Source organism: Euprymna scolopes, chromosome 6 (assembly GCF_053919585.1).
Source record: "Euprymna scolopes isolate OS-2025 chromosome 6, ASM5391958v1, whole genome shotgun sequence".
Classification (NCBI taxonomy): Eukaryota; Metazoa; Mollusca; class Cephalopoda; order Sepiida; family Sepiolidae; genus Euprymna; species Euprymna scolopes.
The window spans coordinates 8,108,123-8,126,449 of record NC_136487.1 but is presented as its reverse complement, the minus strand read 5'-3'; the positions used below and the strand labels follow the sequence as shown (position 1 = coordinate 8,126,449).

General features: G+C 34.3%; 1 protein-coding gene across 1 annotated transcript in view; it reads right to left on the bottom strand.

The window, feature by feature from the left end:
* LOC145277487 (dynein axonemal heavy chain 5-like) overlaps window positions 1-18,327 on the bottom strand; it is a 690,378-nt gene that overhangs the window by 164,494 nt on the left and 507,557 nt on the right. Inside the window, exons 45-46 of the mRNA XM_080128869.1 lie at window positions 17,501-17,754; window positions 9,584-9,737 (exon numbers count right to left, since the gene is read on the bottom strand). Of these exons, the coding sequence (XP_079984995.1) occupies window positions 9,584-9,737; window positions 17,501-17,754 (408 nt within the window). The remainder of the gene's footprint in view (window positions 1-9,583; window positions 9,738-17,500; window positions 17,755-18,327) is intronic.

Genomic DNA, 18,327 nt, shown 5'->3' with positions numbered 1-18,327 from the left:
TGGAGTTTCCTAATCAACCTTTCGGGTGCAGTTGCACGCTCTCAAAATAACTAAAGTGTTGGCTTTAAAAAAATTGGTTCATTAAAACTAAACAGGTTTAGTTTTAATAAAAAAAAAACAAAATTTTTTAAAATCGCTTTGTCGTATGGTTATCACTAATCGCTGAATAAAACCGCTAACGAGTTGAATGATTACGACATAAAATTAAACTCGGGTTCCTGAAACGGAAACTTCGTTTGTTTTTGTTTTTTTCTTATCAATATATTTACATTGTTATTTTGTTTTCATTTTCAATCATTCGAACAGTTTTCTTTTTCAAGTAATCCAAGTTACAAAATTCCCACTGTTTACTATGCTAAAATCACAATGACTAATGTATACCTATTAACCCTTATCCTTGAGTGGCCTCTGGGCCTTGATAAGTGGTGACACCCATGTAAAAAAAAAAAAAAAAATCACTCGAACAGTTTTCTTTTTATAATGTACAGTTTTAAAAGTTTAAAAACTATATAGTTTTTACTTCAGGAAAATTAATGGGTCAGTTTTTACGATGTGCCCTGTTAAAATACTGTTAAAAACTCGCTCAATATATGTTACCGTGACATAGGTTGACATATATTCGGCGGGTTTTTAATAGTATTTTGTATAGTTTTTTATTTATAACACCTTTTCCCAAACTTACGGTGTTAAAGAGGGTGTGAGACGCCATCTTGAATTTTCCAACACATCGGTAAACACTGTATGTTTTTCGCGCTGAATAAATATATTACATTGAATAAAAACACAAAAAAGATATCCAGTTAGGTAGAAAAGTAACTTATCTTGCCTTTGATAACATTTATTTATATATTTGTTTTTGACTATTTTTTCGAATCTATGTGTACAGTAATCTTGCCAGGATGCGGAGGAAAATGAATGAAGGGGGAGGGGAATAAAATAAAAACATTTTGGAAACAGAGTAAGTTTGAAAGAATTGCTTTGCACAGAAAGAAATTAATGAAAAAATAAAATTAAATTTCTTTTCTTTCTTGATTTTTTTTTTAGTTTTTTATGAAAAAGGAAGTCAAAATTAAGACTATAAAAAACAATTTTTGTTAAGAGCGAACCTCAGTCGTCAGGTCTGTAAAAAAAAGACGTGGAATAATAAATGTTTTCTAATACAAATTGTTTTTACTTATGTGTTCATTTGTCTCTTTGAAGTTCGTTTGTTTAATATATCGGTTTGCAATATAATTTTGTCATTCTGTCAGACTCAAATTTTAAATCTATATATCTATAAAAGTTAAAGTGTGTGTGTGTGTGTGTGTGTGTGTGTGTGTGTGTGTGTCTGTGTACATTTCCCTACGAAATAACTCTGTCAATTTTTAGTCTACAGACTCGAAATTTGATATACAGGGTACTGAGATTTGGAAAAATCTATGTGATCGGTTTTTAGCCAGAAATTTGGCGATTAAGGGGTCAAAGTTCAACGATTTGAGCTTTGAGAACTCTACCAAACTTCTCCGACAATTTTGGGTCTACACACTTTAAATTTTAGATATAGCTTCCGTGGACATGAATCTAACTTAATAACTTGATTTGAGCCCAAAACAATAAATTTTCAGGGGTCATAATAGGGGTCAAAGTTTAAAAAATTACCCCCTTTTTTTTTGCTCAGCATACACCTCCAAACACCCGGGCAACGCCGGGCACCCATGCTAGTATATATATATATTAATATATATATATATATTAAAATGTATATATGTGCATCTACGCACATACACACATATATATATAATATTTTCAACTAAAATATTAACAATTATTTTCTAGTGTTTCATGCTTACGCAATCATCAGTGTAGGAAGTGATAATTACTGCTGGTTGAGAGATTCGCCATAAGAATTGAGAGAAATAAAGTGCGTATAAACACGAGCATACATAGTAAATAGTCAGAAAGTATTCAACGATAAAATATCGGCATGTCACATTTGTGCTAAAGTTTGTCGCTTTTTCTTAATTCTTCGAAGTGGCTTAACTTATAATTTTTAAAGGGTTTTTATGCTTGTAATATTTTAAAAATAAATATTCACAATTATTTCCATACGATGGACACTAATGTTTCATGATTATGCAATTATCAGTGTAGGAAGTGATAATTACTACTGGTCAGGAGATTACATTTTTATCAAATAGAGAACTCTATTATTATGGAGTCTCCACATAAAAATACGACGTTTTATATTATCTAAGAAGGATAATTATAGAAACACCGGATGTGTCTAAAAGGAATGATTTCTATAGATGTACAAAAAAAAAAACAACTTAATTTTAATTTCACAATTCTCAACCAATCAACAAAATAGATGAAACAACAATAAAAAAAAGTATTATTATGGGCTGCAAACAAATATGGGTTTATTATTTTATCCTGGGCAACTCTGGTTAAACTTGCTAGCTGTAAATAATGTAGTTTTGATTATAATATCGTCTTAAATGTTTATTTTCTTTTTTACTCTTTAGCAAGTTTAAATATTAAGAATTCTTTGGATGTTCACGACGATTTCACCAAAGATATATTTTATATAAGGATTTTCCAGTCACATTAAACAGTGTTTATATCAGGAATTAACAAAATCATTCTCTTATTTTTTTTTCTACGAATACTTTTTAAGGAATGGTAGTTTCAATTTCATTTTCTCGCGACAATTTCGGGTTTTCCATTTTCCAAACCCTGTAGTCATCACGTGGGTAAACAGGAAAGGATGACTGGCAAAAAAAAAAAAAAAAATGTGGCAACGCAATCAATTTTAAAGTTGGGGATTCCCAGCTATGTTCTATTTTATTTTACACAGTTCATATGCCGCACAAAGATAGTACTGCCATGTATTTATGTTTTATAGAACCATTGAGTCAGAGTATTTGTGAATAGCTCGCGTTTCTTTAAAATTAATAGACTTTATACCTCCAGTTTCTAGCTTAGTAATAAGGATGATAAAACAAGGTGGGAATAAAACTAAATATTTAAACAATTAAATTTGTTCGTTATCCTGATGCGTTTAAATCGTATAAAATTAACCAGAATATATTAATAAAGGAAATCCAAAACTATATTAGTAATGTATAAATGTATTATATATATATATATATATATATATATATATATATATATATATATATAAATAAAACTCAAATGGGCTTGTAACGGCTGTTTTAACCCAACATCCGGTTTAAGACTTCCGGTTGCGCATGCGTACATAAACAAATATTCAACGCGACAATAAAACATATTGTTTTACTGTGTACGTTTAAAGCGTCTCGATTGTTTTATTTTTTCGCGTTTAAATTATCCAAATAAACAATTGTTAATACTTTCTGCATTTTTTTACATCGTTCATTTCCGTATTACGTTTAAGTTATTTTAACGCAATTTTCTTACAAATAAATCTACTTTAACCTTTGACAACCATAAGAGCATTTTACAACAGCGATTTACCTACCGTGTTCATTTAAAAAAAAAAATTATCTCCATTTTTTAATACACCTTTCTTAAAAACATTCATACATTTTTTCTACATTTCCAACATAAATAAATAACCCCGAAAATATTTTTATTACTAGCGTTACAAATAAATAATCAACGCGACAATAAACCGTATTGTTTTACTGTGTACGTTTTCAGCGTCCAATTGTGTTTTTTTTTTCGCATTTAAATTATAAGATATATCAAAATTTTAATTTAACTTTAAGTATTATGGTATCTGTTCAGTGAACATTTACCTATAAGTATGGTAAACCACTTATAATTCAATGGCTGTATGTTTTTTCCAAAAATAAACAACTGTAAACAGAACGACTCATAGAAATCTATCTACGTTCTGTTTGCATTTTAAAATTAAAGCTTTATTATTTACTAACTCAAAGGTTAAAAGTATATATATATATATATATATATATATATATATATATATATATATATATATATATATATATATATATATATACTAGACTACCCGTGACCCGTTGGGTCAATATGTAATATAACCTATGAAATTAATGTATGAGCGTGACACTTGTGACGTAAAGAAAACATTTTTTGTGACATAACAGAAACATTTCTATGAAAGTATATTTTATAGAAATGCTTCTGTTATGTCACAAAAAACTATTTTCTTTACGTCACAAGTGTCACGCTCATACGTTAATTTCAGTGCTAATATAATAACATACTGACCCAACGGGTCACGGGTAGTCTAGTATATATATATATATATATATATATATATATATATATATATATATATAAATGTATACTTTTAACCTTTGAGTTAGTAAATGATAAAGCTTTACTTTTAAAATGGCTCTCGTATAACAAATAGCGCTCCAGACACCCATGCATGACCATTGTTCATCGCTAGCAAAAGTACACTGAGAATGGTGGTCACTATAACGAAAACTAAATTTTACAGTATTAAAAGGCGCTCGTATTTATGGTCCAATAGGTCCTAATGCGATCTTTCCTTTTTTCTATCCTCTTTTTTAGAGAGTTCGCATTTTTTTATAAACTCCTTATGAACTTTTTATACTTTTTTTTGAAGAGCTACATTTCTCTTTTTTAATTTCTCTCTAATCTATCCCATTTTTCATTTTTTTTTTTTTGACGTCGAGAGGTTCCAGGTCGCCTGATAAAGTCTCCTTGACTGAAACAGATGGCTATTTGTAGCGACCATATGTAACTGTTTACCCCAAATAATAAAAAATATTTTCCTCTTTTTATTGAGCACTATTAAACAACCCCGTTGTCTTCATTAGTTCTGACTTTTGAACACCTCAAACCTGAATATATATATATATATATATATATATATATAAAATGGGTTAAGAAATTCCAACGAAAGAAAGAACACGAACGAACACACACACACACACACACGCACACACACACACACACATACACACACACACACACATGCACCCTACCATAAAGGAAAAAAACACAAGCAGAAAGAGAGAGTGACTACAGCCAGGTCAGCGGCCTCGACAAGCCCAAATAAAAGAGTAATAAAAATTGAACATGCCAATGAATAATAGACACTTACACGCCTCCACCCCTTGGAAACACTTCAAATGAACTACGAAAATGCTATTTTTATATCTCCAACACATTTGAAAATAATTTCTAACGAGGACGCTTCACAGAACGCATGAAACGCGTAAAAACGATTTCAATGATTTAAAAACATTATTGCAATGATCCAAACATAATTCTCAATGAAAAACCAAGACACGGAATAATAAAATAATATTAAAAAATACACATTGTTGGTGACTACCCCCTTATTTAAATATATATATCTACCCCTTATTTAAATATATATATATATAGGTTGGAACGATAAAGTTGTCACTATAAGGAAAACAACACTAAAGCTTTATTTATAAAAAATGAATTCAGTAACTTGATTATGTAGTAGCTTCGGACTGGCAAGTTAAACTCTGCTAACCTTTAATGGTTTCTATTTCGTATTATTCTTAACTTACTTGTGTAATGTAGTGGAGTTGTATATACTTATGAGTATATATTATCATATAGTATATATATATATATATATATATATATATGTGATGAGAAATATGGAAATAGTATTCCGACAAAATAGAGAAATGAAAAGGAACAAACCGTATTATGTGTTCATCAACGTCTCGTCTTTATTTCGAGACTTCCTCTGGATGAATAAAGTTAAAAAACAAAAAAATACCAGTACGAAATATTTGAAAATGTTTCCCGTGCAAAGTGTGACGCTGTTCTATTTTGTACTGGTATATTTTTTGTTTCTTAACTTCATTCATCCAGAGGAAGTCTCGAAATAAAGACGAAACGTTGATGAACACATAATACGGTTTGTTTCTTTTTATTTTTCTCTCTCCCCCCTCTCTCTCTCTCTCTCTCTCTCTCTATATATATATATATATATATATATATATATATATATATATATATATATAAAAATTATAACACGGAAATTACATAATTGTCGATGCAATAATTTATTTCAACCTTATGGTATTTTCAAGCATCTAAATCAGACAATTACATTTTTGATGCTGAAAAAAAGAAAAGAAAAGATCGGGCTTCGACCCTCAAAAAACCAAAGGTGGTGGTAGTAGCAATCCACTTAATACATTTTATAGAGAGGGTGGTAGGGATTTAAAAAAATAAAAATTAAAAATAACAAATAAAAATATTAGATTAGACACTTATAAGCGGCAGCTCGATGTAACCATAGATACACACACACACACATACACACTCACACACACACACAACACATACACATACACCTACACCCACACACACACACGCCTCTAAGATGTACGTTCTGACATGTAAATGCTTTGACACGCGTTTACTAACCTAGGAAGAACGGGGCGAAAGTATACGGATATATAGTGAAAGAAATAGAACAGCGCGTAATGGAAAAAAGAAGAAAAAAAGAGGAAGAAAAAAAAAGAGGAGACAGTGATCTAATGTTAACTGTCATATTAGTCTAGAAACTCTGAGAAAAGTAAGGGAAATAAACTGGATGTTTGTACACGCGTCCTATAGTAAATTGAGTCATGGAAAGTAGGTCTATTAAAAGATAAATAAATCAATAAAAAATATAAATAAAAAAATAAATAAATAAAAGTAAGAAAGTAAAAATAAAAAGAATATTATATATAAAGTTTTAAAACTATCTGTATGTTATTATGTAAAAATTAGTTAGAAATAAATATTATCTTATAATTCATTTAAATATTGTATTTGTAATATAATACTATGAATTTAAAAAAATTGAGTCTTATGTATTTAATATTTTATATATTTTCATGTAAATAATTTTATTGGTGATTATAGCGGTCGTTGTAATTAATATTTCAATTCTTAATTGATTAATTCGATAGGACGTATCTAGTTTCGGTTAATATATACTTTTATTCACTCCGTACAACAAAATTATTCTCATGCACGCATAAAGAAATAAGTAAAATAATTATATTTTTGTGTTGATTTGTATCAAATCTAATAATATCTAGTTTTAGTATTTGGTCTTTTTGACTTAACTCAGTTTAATAACTAATGTATTATCTGCAGAGAAAGATTATTATCTTAAGGCTATCTCATTTATTTATAAGTAATTTGGATAAACCAGGTACTTCGGGGAAAAATATATATATATATATATATATATATATATATATATATATATATATATATATATATATATATATATATATGCCTAACTTAGATTTCGGACAACAAATCGTAAAGTAGTTATTATCGAGTATATACCGGACAACACTATAATTGCCAGTGGGGTGGGGTAGGATGGTTTATCGTAACTAATCTAGTGGTGTTAGATTCGGTGTCTTTACCATTATAGAATTCTCTGTTCGTCGGATCTAGAGTTATTGGTTATTTTAAATTTACATTTATGTCTACATCTGGCCATCAGTTCATCTCGTTTGTTTAGGAGATTACTGTGTTGGTACTTCAGGATTCTTATTTTTTCCTCGAGGCATAAACTGCATCTCTGCCTAAAGCCGTTTGGAACGTCCGAATGACATAGGATTGACCATGAAACCACTGGGGATCGATTCTCATTTTTTAATAACCACCATTGTTTAGCTAACTCGGTTTTATTCTTAAGTTCTGGGTTATTGAAAGAATGTTTGTGGTCATAAAAACGTTGTTTCCAGCTTCCGGCGGAGATACCGAAGTAAACATTTTTGTCCCTGTTATTATCTTCTGGGTGGATCGTATAGGACGCGTGTACAAACATCCAGTTTATTTCCCTTACTTTTCTCAGAGTTTCTAGACTAATATGACAGTTAACATTAGATCACTGTCTCCTCTTTTTTTTTCTTCCTCTTTTTTCTTCTTTTTTCCATTACGCGCTGTTCTATTTCTTTCACTATATATCCGTATACTTTCGCCCCGTTCTTCCTAGGTTAGTAAACGCGTGTCAAAGCATTTACATGTCAGAACGTACATCTTAGAGGCGTGTGTGTGTGTGTATGTGGGTGTAGGTGTATGTGTATGTCTTGCGTGTGTGTGTGTGTGTGTGAGTGTGTGTGTGTGTGTGTGTATCTATGGTTACATCGAGCTGCCGCTTATAAGTGTCTAATCTAATATTTTTATTTGTTATTTTTAATTTTTATTTTTTTAAATCCCTACCACCCTCTCTATAAAATGTATTAAGTGGATTGCTACTACCACCACCTTTGGTTTTTTGAGGGTCGAAGCCCGATCTTTTCTTTTCTTTTTTTCAGCATCAAAAATGTAATTGTCTGATTTAGATGCTTGAAAATACCATAAGGTTGAAATAAATTATTGCATCGACAATTATGTAATTTCCGTGTTATAATTTTTATCTTATTGCTCTGTTTACCACATTGAGCTCTCATACCCGGATTTCCTCTGGATTTATTCCATTATAACACTACATATATATATATATATATATACATATATATATATAGCGAAACAGTACTGTATGTGGATGACTATAGTGCTCCTCACCTTGAGTTGAGCATATTGAGAAGTGAAACACGAATTACCATTAGCATATAAGCGACGCTCTTTGTGTAAAGAAATCGAGCGGAGGTATTTCGAACGATATCAAAACATCGTTAAACTCACTACTCGTTCAAGCAGCCGCCAATGCGTAATGGTTAGGAGCCTTGACTGCCGTACAAACGGTCGGGTTTCAATCCTGGCTTGAGGTAGTTGCCTGTCTAGCCGCACTGATAAGCTGTGAAACAGCGAAGCAGTACTGTATGTGGATGACTATATATATATATATATATATATATATATATATATATATATATATATATATATATATATACGTGTCGATGTGTTTGATCGTTTAATGATGAGAGAATAAACAGGGTATATAACATAAGAACAAAAGGAATGACAGTTCTCTTTGTGGTAATGGGAGGGGGGGGGTTAACCTCGGCCAACGTGGAAAATACATGGTCTTGTTTGGCGGGAAACTCGCATAGAAGATTCATCCCAGTTAATCAATAAATATCGGGTTGTCTTTTCAGCAATTTTATTCCGGATATTTCCCCATTAGAAAGTTGCAACCCTCGTCTTAGATTTTTATTATCAACATTTTCCGACAGTCTCCCTTCTCAGAACCATTACGGTCTGTGGCTCGTCTCTCTTCCCCTGTCTAACGACTGTCTACTTTCCTCTCTGACTGTATACTTTTCACTCTGATTACGTATCTTACTAATCTTTCTTTTTACGTCATTAACTCCACGTGACCAAAAACACAAATCGGATGACCTACCTTTGTCATGTATACGTGTTTATCACGCTAACATTTCTGTTTGTTTAGTTATGATAACTAACATTTCTTTTCATTTCTAAACATATTTTTATCCTAAAAATACCGTTCGTCTTGATACAGTTTTCTATTTTACAACATCAATAACGATCATCTAATTAATAATCATTCAGTTCGGATCAACTATGCATCAATTGTACATTAAACGACCTGCCTGCTTAATGTCTAAAACACAAAGTTATGTAAGGTTCTATTACTTACTACTCCCGATGAGAGAACGTTGTTAAGGTACTCAAGGAATCCTTCATCCTTTATTTCTTGATCGGTAAACAGGAAGGTAACGCCTTTTCCTTGAACTCCAGCAGTTTTGTAAAGATGTTTCAAATCTTCCAGAAGGTTTGTCACGTTATAAGATCTGAAATATAGAATTTATATGTAGAGAAAATGATAACAACTGATCTAAACAGACATGTTTGTGTTTTATTCCACCTAAAATTCGTCTGACTAAATACAAAATTTGAAATTTTGCAATCCTTATTTTTTTCTATGCAGGCGTCTACTTTATAAACCCACCGGTTATAATTGTGTATTTAAAACTTTCACATCATTTAAAGCTAATTACGTTTTATTGATTATGTAAAACATTAACCTACCCCGACCTTCATTAGTTTTAATTTCCTACATAAACCACTAAGGACGTAGTAGATCTATTATGTCTGGCAAGTAAAAATACGGCTCAGTGAGCTATTTCACTAAGTATAAATTCTCTCAGACAGTTACCTAATCCGGATCAGCGTTGGCAAAGAAATTTCCTGTTCCCATTTACATTCTCTCTGTAAGAGATCCCCTCCTTCTATGAATAAGCATTTGGGCATTGTCGTATTTCTTCTAGTCATTTAATATTCCTTCCTTCTTTAAATAAAAAAATACTTTAAATCTGTTGTGTCTGCACAAATAATTAACAAGAATACGAAAGTAAAGGTATCTAATAATATATTAGGAAGAAAAGTTATATACATATTTACATGTCTTCACATATACTTCAGTTGGAGATATTCCGGCAGCTGGCGTGTTGCATGTCTTACTGAATGGAGCATAGGCGTCTTGCCTATTTGACGGTCGTTGCCGGACTCCCCCCGGTATCGGTGATTGATACCTTTACATATCTCACTCAACCGCCTATGTTAATTAGTGGGCGTCTCCACAACAGAATCAAATAATCAGCGCAACAAAAGCTACATTATTCCATTTCTTTTCCTTAAAACTTATTTTAATAAATAAATTTTGAACATTAATGAGTTTTAATTGTTTTTTTTTATTTAAATTTATTCAAATATGGCATGATCAAGTTGACACGCTGGTTCCCGTCAGATCGTCGAAGTTAAGCAACGTTGAGCTTGGCCAGTACTGAAATGGGTGACCAATTTCAGGTGCTGTATTTGCTATCCACTTATCTTGGCATTGTTTTCAGTCGTTTAGCACTTCTTGCCACTAGACCCAAGCAGTGCTTAATCAAGAGAGGTGTGGTTGGTGATTGCGCAACCGTTGCCCCACAAATAATTGCGCAGCTACCCTTAAAGGGGGTATCCGTTGTCTCTTGAGACTGAATGGAAGCATCGACATATTAATAATTTAATAGAGAAATCTTAAAGGGAATTGGTATTATTCATTTCTTTCGTCGAAACAATGAAATTCAGTAAATATCATCATTAAATAGAAGAACATTTAAGAACCACCATCATTCCATTATTTATTTTAATTGAATTATTTGAATCGGTTTTTTCTCGAATAATGGAAATTATAGAAAATTACTGATTGCATTATTGACACATATTTATTCTTTATGAAAAGTAAATCAACGCAGTCTTATTATTTCAAATGACTCCCACTATCAGGTTGACAAGTAAGTTCTAACAATTTTTTTACTTTTTAACATATCTCGCCTCAAACAAGAATATATCACCATCAGAAGCAACATACGTTTGCCAACGCAAAACAAGAAAAAATTTCTGCAACGGAAAAGTCTTGCGTTTCGATCGCGATAAAGTCACTGAAGGCAATTTTGATATCGCTTAGGTTAGCATTTCTCACGTACACAGTTGCCGAGATGCTTTAAAAAGTCATAGTCGGGAGGTGAGAGGTCTGGAGAGTAGGCTGCGTAAAAGGAGAAAAGATGACACTTTATAACATTTCTTCATGTTGTCGTTCAGTTCATGAGGCACCCATTTATCAAGTTTTTATCTCTTTCCAATCTCTCTCGAGTCGTTAAAAATCGTCGTATACGTTACGTCTAGTTGTCTGTGAATTGGCTCTTAATTGATCTTTATCAACATCCGATGGTCGACTACTATGCTTATCATCTTCAACACTCTCGCGTCACCACGAAATTTTTCAAACCACCATTGTGCTATACGTTCAGTAATGGTTTCTGGGTCAAACGCTTCGTTGATATCGCGAGCTGTTTCAGCAGCTTTTCGGCCTAGCTTAAATTTAAATAAGAAAATTATGCCAATTTGCTTTTTTCCATCTTGTATTCAACGTTCTGAAAAGAAGACATAAGTGTTTTAAAACGATTGTAATTAAAACGATTAGATAGAGCGAATAACGCTCTTTAAAATTATATGTAAAGTAAAGGTATTATAACGAAAACTTGTTTGAAAATATATCATTTGAAATCCAAATTAAATATTCCGCAAGAACCTTCTTCTCAACCTAATACATACTTTCTGCAATCATAAAACAATAATTAATGCATTTTTTCATTCAATATAATTTATGCATATTTAATGAAGTGTAAATGTAACCTAACAATTAAATTTATTTGTTCAAATATATTTTTCTACATCGAAACCAATAATGCAACTTAATATTTTTACATATTCTGTGTAGCTTAAGTGCCATATATATTTTATAGCTTACTACCTAGCTCTACTTACGTATTGAGCACTGTTGAAGTAAATACTTAAAGCTTACGCATAAATGTATACTTTCGTATATTAATTTATGCGAGTAAATGAATTAATCATATATATGTGTGTGTGTGTGTGTGTGTGTGTGTGTGTGTGTGTGTGTGTGTGTGCGAAGCTCGCTGTTTGTTTACAAACAGGCGATTTGAGCACTGTAAAAGTGGCCGACGGATGTTTGTTTAAATAGACATTCGGACAGGTTATTTGCGGGCATCGCTTCCGTGGTCGAGTGGGAGAACTGCCGACTGTGAACATGACGGTTCTATGTCCAATCCTTGGTGTGGAAGCGGTGCTAGTCTAGTGGCATTGTAGAGTTGTGATAAATCTGTACAGGACTGTATGTCGATGACTACATATATATATATATATATATATATATATATATATATATATATATATATACACACTAACACTGATTGTCCTGCGTTGCCCGGTCGTAAAATACGTTTAAATATAATAATTTAATTCATGATGATTAAGTATTTATAATTATAGAACAAATTCTCTATTAATTATTATATTGTACCCAATATTTATTTATTTTTTATTACATTTTCACCCCAAAGTAGGGGGCTACTATCAGGAACATGGGCATCATGGGTACTGTGCAGAGAGTTGGGCAGCAAGATGTCGGTTCACGTTGCACTGTAACTTCTGCATATCAGTACAGTTGGGGAAGCAGGGACCCGGAAGGGAATTCTAAAGTCTAGCTGTTCTGGAAAAGAAACTACTGGAGTAGAAGGCTTTCTTACATCTAGGGATCTCTACTGTGAAGGGGTGGAATTTAGCTTGTTTGTCTGGTTTGTCAGCGGTATTTACGCCGAGGGGGCACAAGTGCTTGCAGTTCGTCATAGAATTCACCGTTAAAGTATTTGTAGAACAGGCAGAGGGATGCAACATGTCGTCGATGGGGCAGAGGTTGAAATTTAGATGATAGTTCAGCACCTATCAGATTGGCAAATTTCTTTTGAACCTTGGCTAGAAGCGAGAAACTAGTGGCAGATGCACCAGCCCAAATATGACAACAATACTCCATACATGGGCGAATGGTGGCCTTATAGAGATACAAGATACTTTCGGGCGTTATTACCTTTCTAGCACGGTAGAGAGAACCTACCTTCTTCGCAGCGGTCCTGACGATATTCTCAATATAATTGTTCCAACTCATGTTTCCTGTGAACGTTAGGCCGAGGAGTTTAAAAGATGTACTTTCAGATAAAGAGTCATTGGCCATTGCTATTGGTGGTAGAGAAGGTTTCTTGTAATTATTGAAGGAAACAAGTTTAGTTTTGGCAACATTGAATGTGACCATCCATTTATGTCCCCATTCCACTACAGATCGGAGGTCATCTTCTAGTGTTTCTGTCATTTCTCTAGATATGTGTTCATTTGTTTTCCTGTCGTGTCGGTTATAGAGCGTGGTGTCGTCAGCATATATACCCATCTCACAGGCAATTTTGTCAGTGAGGTAATTTATGAATATTAGGAATAACAGCGGTCCAAGGATAGACCCCTGAGACACTCCTGCATTTATATCATATTGTTTAGATGTACAACCGTCGAGGACAACCTGGATTTTTCTCTTATCTAAGAAGGATTAAATTATGCTATGTATTCTTCCAGTGATACCATATGATTTGATTTTCCTGAGTAGACCTTCATGCCATACCCTGTCAAAAGCCTTAGATATATCTATGGCTACCGCTCTACCCTTTCCCGCTTTGTCCAGTGAATGGTATATACGTTATGAGATTACAGTTAGGATGTCTGCTGTAGAACGGGATTGCCTAAATCCATATTGTTGGTCAGTCAGAAGTTTTGCATCTGTAAGGTGATGGACTAGAGCTTGGTTAATTATGGTCTCAAATATTTTGCGGAAAAGTGGGAGGAGGCTAATGGGGCGCGATAATTTACTGGGGCAGTTCTTCGGCCAGAATTCTTGAAAACTGATACTACAGAAGCAGTTTTCTAGCAGGCAGGAAAGCAAGATTCATTAAGGCATTTGTTGTAAAGTTTGGAGAGAACTGGAGCTACTTCGGCGGAGCAGATTTTTAATAGCACAGTCGGGATGAGATCAGGTCCACATGCTTTTGCAGTGTCAAGATTTCTTATGATAGCATACACCTGAGAAGGGTGATTTTCAGATCGTTTAGGTTGGCGTCTGTCCGCAAAGGAAAGTCAGGGTTAGGGTGGTTGGCAGGGTCCAGTGTGGAGTTGGAAGTAAACCGACTGGCAAGCATGTTAGCTTTCTCAGTTGCAGAGCAAACAACCTCGTGATTGTTGGATAGTGGGGGAGTTGTTGATTACCCATTATTTACCACACTGTTGTAGATTTTCCAGAAGTCATAGGTTCCTAATTTCTGTGCTTCGATGCGTTTTTGTGGTTGTTTCAGTAAATTCTCTCTTAGCTATCGCTATTTCTTTCTTACAGTTACTTCTGGCTTCTATATACTTCTGCCTGTTTGAACTGGACTTATGTCGGTTAAATTTGCGGTACGCATGCTGTCTTTGCGCTATTGCAGCTACACAAGTAGAAGTAAACCCTTGGGGAGAGTGGGGCTTGCTATAAAATTTGCGCGTGGGAACATGTGCTTCAATTGCCGTTTTGAACCATTCAGTGGCCTCATTTGCGCAATGTTCAGCAGTAAGTGAAAATATATTTTGCCATGTGGTGTCCTTGATGAGATCCCTGATGGCTTCCCAGTCAGCCTTTTCATAATATTTCGTTGTTTTGAGCAATGGCTCTTCGGTGTTTGCTCTAAAGTTTAGGGCTATTTCAACCATTACCACTGCATGACCGGCGTTCTTAAGTGGGCTGTGGGCATTAGTTACACAATCATCGGGAACTGTAGTCAGAAACAGATCTAGAAGTGATGCGTGTTGTTCTTGCTGGTTCGGGAAACGGGTTGGAAACGTAACCATCTGTGATAGGGAATGAGATATAGAGAAGTTATTTGTTGTGATACCAGCTGCGTCTGTGAGTAGAAAATCCAAGCCAATTGTTGTGGTGGACATTGAAGTCACTTGTGCGCTAGTGTCGAGGGAAAGTGCTGTATCTATGCTGTCAGAGACTTTGTTTATTATGGTACAGTCCTGGGTCGAGGGAGAGCGGTAGAGAAAATAAAAGTAGTTAATGTTATGTTGCATGTTAAGTCTTAAGCACATAAAGGCTTGATCGTCCGATTCTAGTTTAGTTTCTCTAGTCAAGGGGAGGGTGTTTCGGATATAGACTCCAAGCCCGTGCATATGTCTGTCAGAGTCCTTACGGCAGAGTGGGAAATATCCAGACATGTTAAAGTAGTAAGAGGGGGTGTAGGAGTGTAGGTTAGTCTCACTTAGTGCTAAGATATCCGGGGTATTTGTTAGGAGAAATGTTTCAACATCATTTAAATTAGTTCTAAGCCCACGGATGTTCGTAAATGCAAGTCTCAAGGGAGAAGGCAGGTTGGTTTTGTTTGAGTTTAGGCATGGGTTTAGTGTAATTTTTTTTATTGTATTGTCATCATTTTTTTTAAAGAGTTTCATTTTAGGTAAGGGGTGCTGAATAAGTGGTTATGCAGAATACCAAACATGCAACACAAGCAGACCATCAGTTGTCCTTCCATTTACTAGGATTGTGGCCTCAGGATGAGTGCAGGGTCCCTGGGTCCCTTTCCATGTGCGACATGGCACTACAAACAACCCGATATTATACAACTGTTGATGGAGTAGCCGCTATAAGCGCTACCGAAGAGTTATGGCACCTGTACTACAAATCGGGAACAGCAGCCAGGAACTGTCTATCCGGTACCCTCAACTCATCAGACGATGGTCAACCCAATCTACTTGCACTGGCGTTACGATATTCAAGCACTCCCAAGTTTAAGGGATGAGATGTGTCGGGAGTGGGGAAACGGCGTTCATTGCCATAGTCAGGAAACAAGATCGACCACTGAGTGTTTCTGTCGACTCCCTGTGATTCGACCTCTACGCCTGGACAAAGACAAAGAAGGAGTATGGAAGCCGGGCGATAAACAGTGCCTATCTACTCCTTAAGCAGTTTAGGTTTGCAGACCGGTAATTTGTTTGAGTCAACAGCTCTAGGAAGGTTGTCATCCAAGATTGGAGAGGCCTTCCTCCCCTTAGGTTTAGCTTCAGAGTTTTCCTTCTCCTAGACGGATGACCTGGAATGATCTACGGGTTCATCAGAACCGAGAGGGTTTTCCCAGCACCTACCGCATTGGTAGTTAATGTTACTGGGTTAGTTTATAAAAGTTATATATCTACTGAAAAATTATACTCCTCAAAGTGATTATGGGACATTTCTATTTCATTGTAACTGGAGGAGGGGGTGAGTAAGAGTTCATGCAGTGGAAGCAGCTAAATTTGCAAACAGGTCTGTTGGAATATATATAGTTACGATTTTAAAGGTTAAAAAATTACTTTGGGAACATCAGATGAAATCGAAACCAAAACATTCAACGCTGCAGCCTTAGTCTCTACTCAGCGCTTCAGTTTTCATCGTTATTATCTGTGCTATCGCCAGATAGATAAAAAAAAAATGACTAAAAATTTAGCGAGTTCAATCTAAAATCGTTATACGCATGCTCAGAAGTTAGTCGATTTACTTTTGCCTGTTTTTCAATGTTGACCTCTTAACATCTATTTTTACAGACGAAAAACCAAATCGAAAGTGTTCCTGAGTTCCAAATACCATATATATCAAGTTTCAAATCTGTAGACTAAGTATTCAGAGAGGAATTTGGTAGAAAAAATTCGCATACGCACAAATAAAGTCATTTATTTATCTATATTTATAGAAAGTTAAGTTTTTTTCTCGCTCTGGCATTGATATTTAAAGACAGTTTTTTCAATTTACAAATTATTGAAATGAACTTCTTTATATACTCAACCATGAATATGCGAACGATTACACGGAGGTTAACTAATTTGTATATTCCTTTACAAAACTATTACTTATTTATTGTTTGTGTTTTTTTATCAGATGATTCGTTTCATTTCACTATTGCACTAAATTCTATTGATGCATAATTTCTACATTCTGCATAATTGCATAGAGTTTAAGCTGAAAACGTTCCCACACAGATATGTATATATATATATATAAATATATATATATATATATATATATATATATATATATATATATTATTGCATCTATTGCATCTATCGAAAATCAACTTATAAGTTCATTAAAAAACGTTATGTTTACCTTGTCAATGTGATCTGGAATGTTTTATATCCGGCAATGAACGATGCGAGTCTAGTGAGGGATTGTTTGCCAGATCCACCCACGCCGACGAGAAGGGCGTTACCCCGTGGCGTTCGTATGATGCGGGAAACCTTCACTAGGTGCACCATGGCGTCTTGAAAGAAGACCAGATCCATACCGGCCCCACGGATACTCTCATTGTAATGTTGGAGATATAAGTGTAGGCGATCTTGAAGCTGTTGGAAGGACTCGACCTGAGGAAGGAAAAACGAAAAAAACAATATACTATTTCCGAATTTTTTAGATGAGTATTGATAACCTGCATTGTTTAGATTCTTTGAGCTACTGTTCTCTTCTTCAGTGTTATTCACAGAATGTTTCGGTTGATGTAAACTCTGGTCTCCTTCATGCGCATCTTGTCAAAATCGGGAATCTTTCTGTCGAACTCGGGAATCTTTCTGTCGAACTTGGGAATTCAGCACGGAATTACTCATACGAACAGAACCCTTTATTTAATCCACGAGGATAGCAGGCTCTCGTTCTGTCAGCCATGGCAATATTGAAATCTTAAGTAATTCTACAATTGTACTCTTAGTATCGCTTGCAGTGAGGATGGAAACTTCAATCCCCAGTAGAGTGACAGAACTGAATAACTTAGTACTTTATCCGTTGCGCCAGATAATTTAAGAATTAAATAGTAAACGATCAATGGTAGACGATTAGTTGAAACCAATAGGGGTTTTGCAGTTCTTTCAAAGAGATACCAATGTTCTTCTCATGTACAGCTCCTAGTATTCCCAAATGGTCACCCATCTGGTACTGAGCAG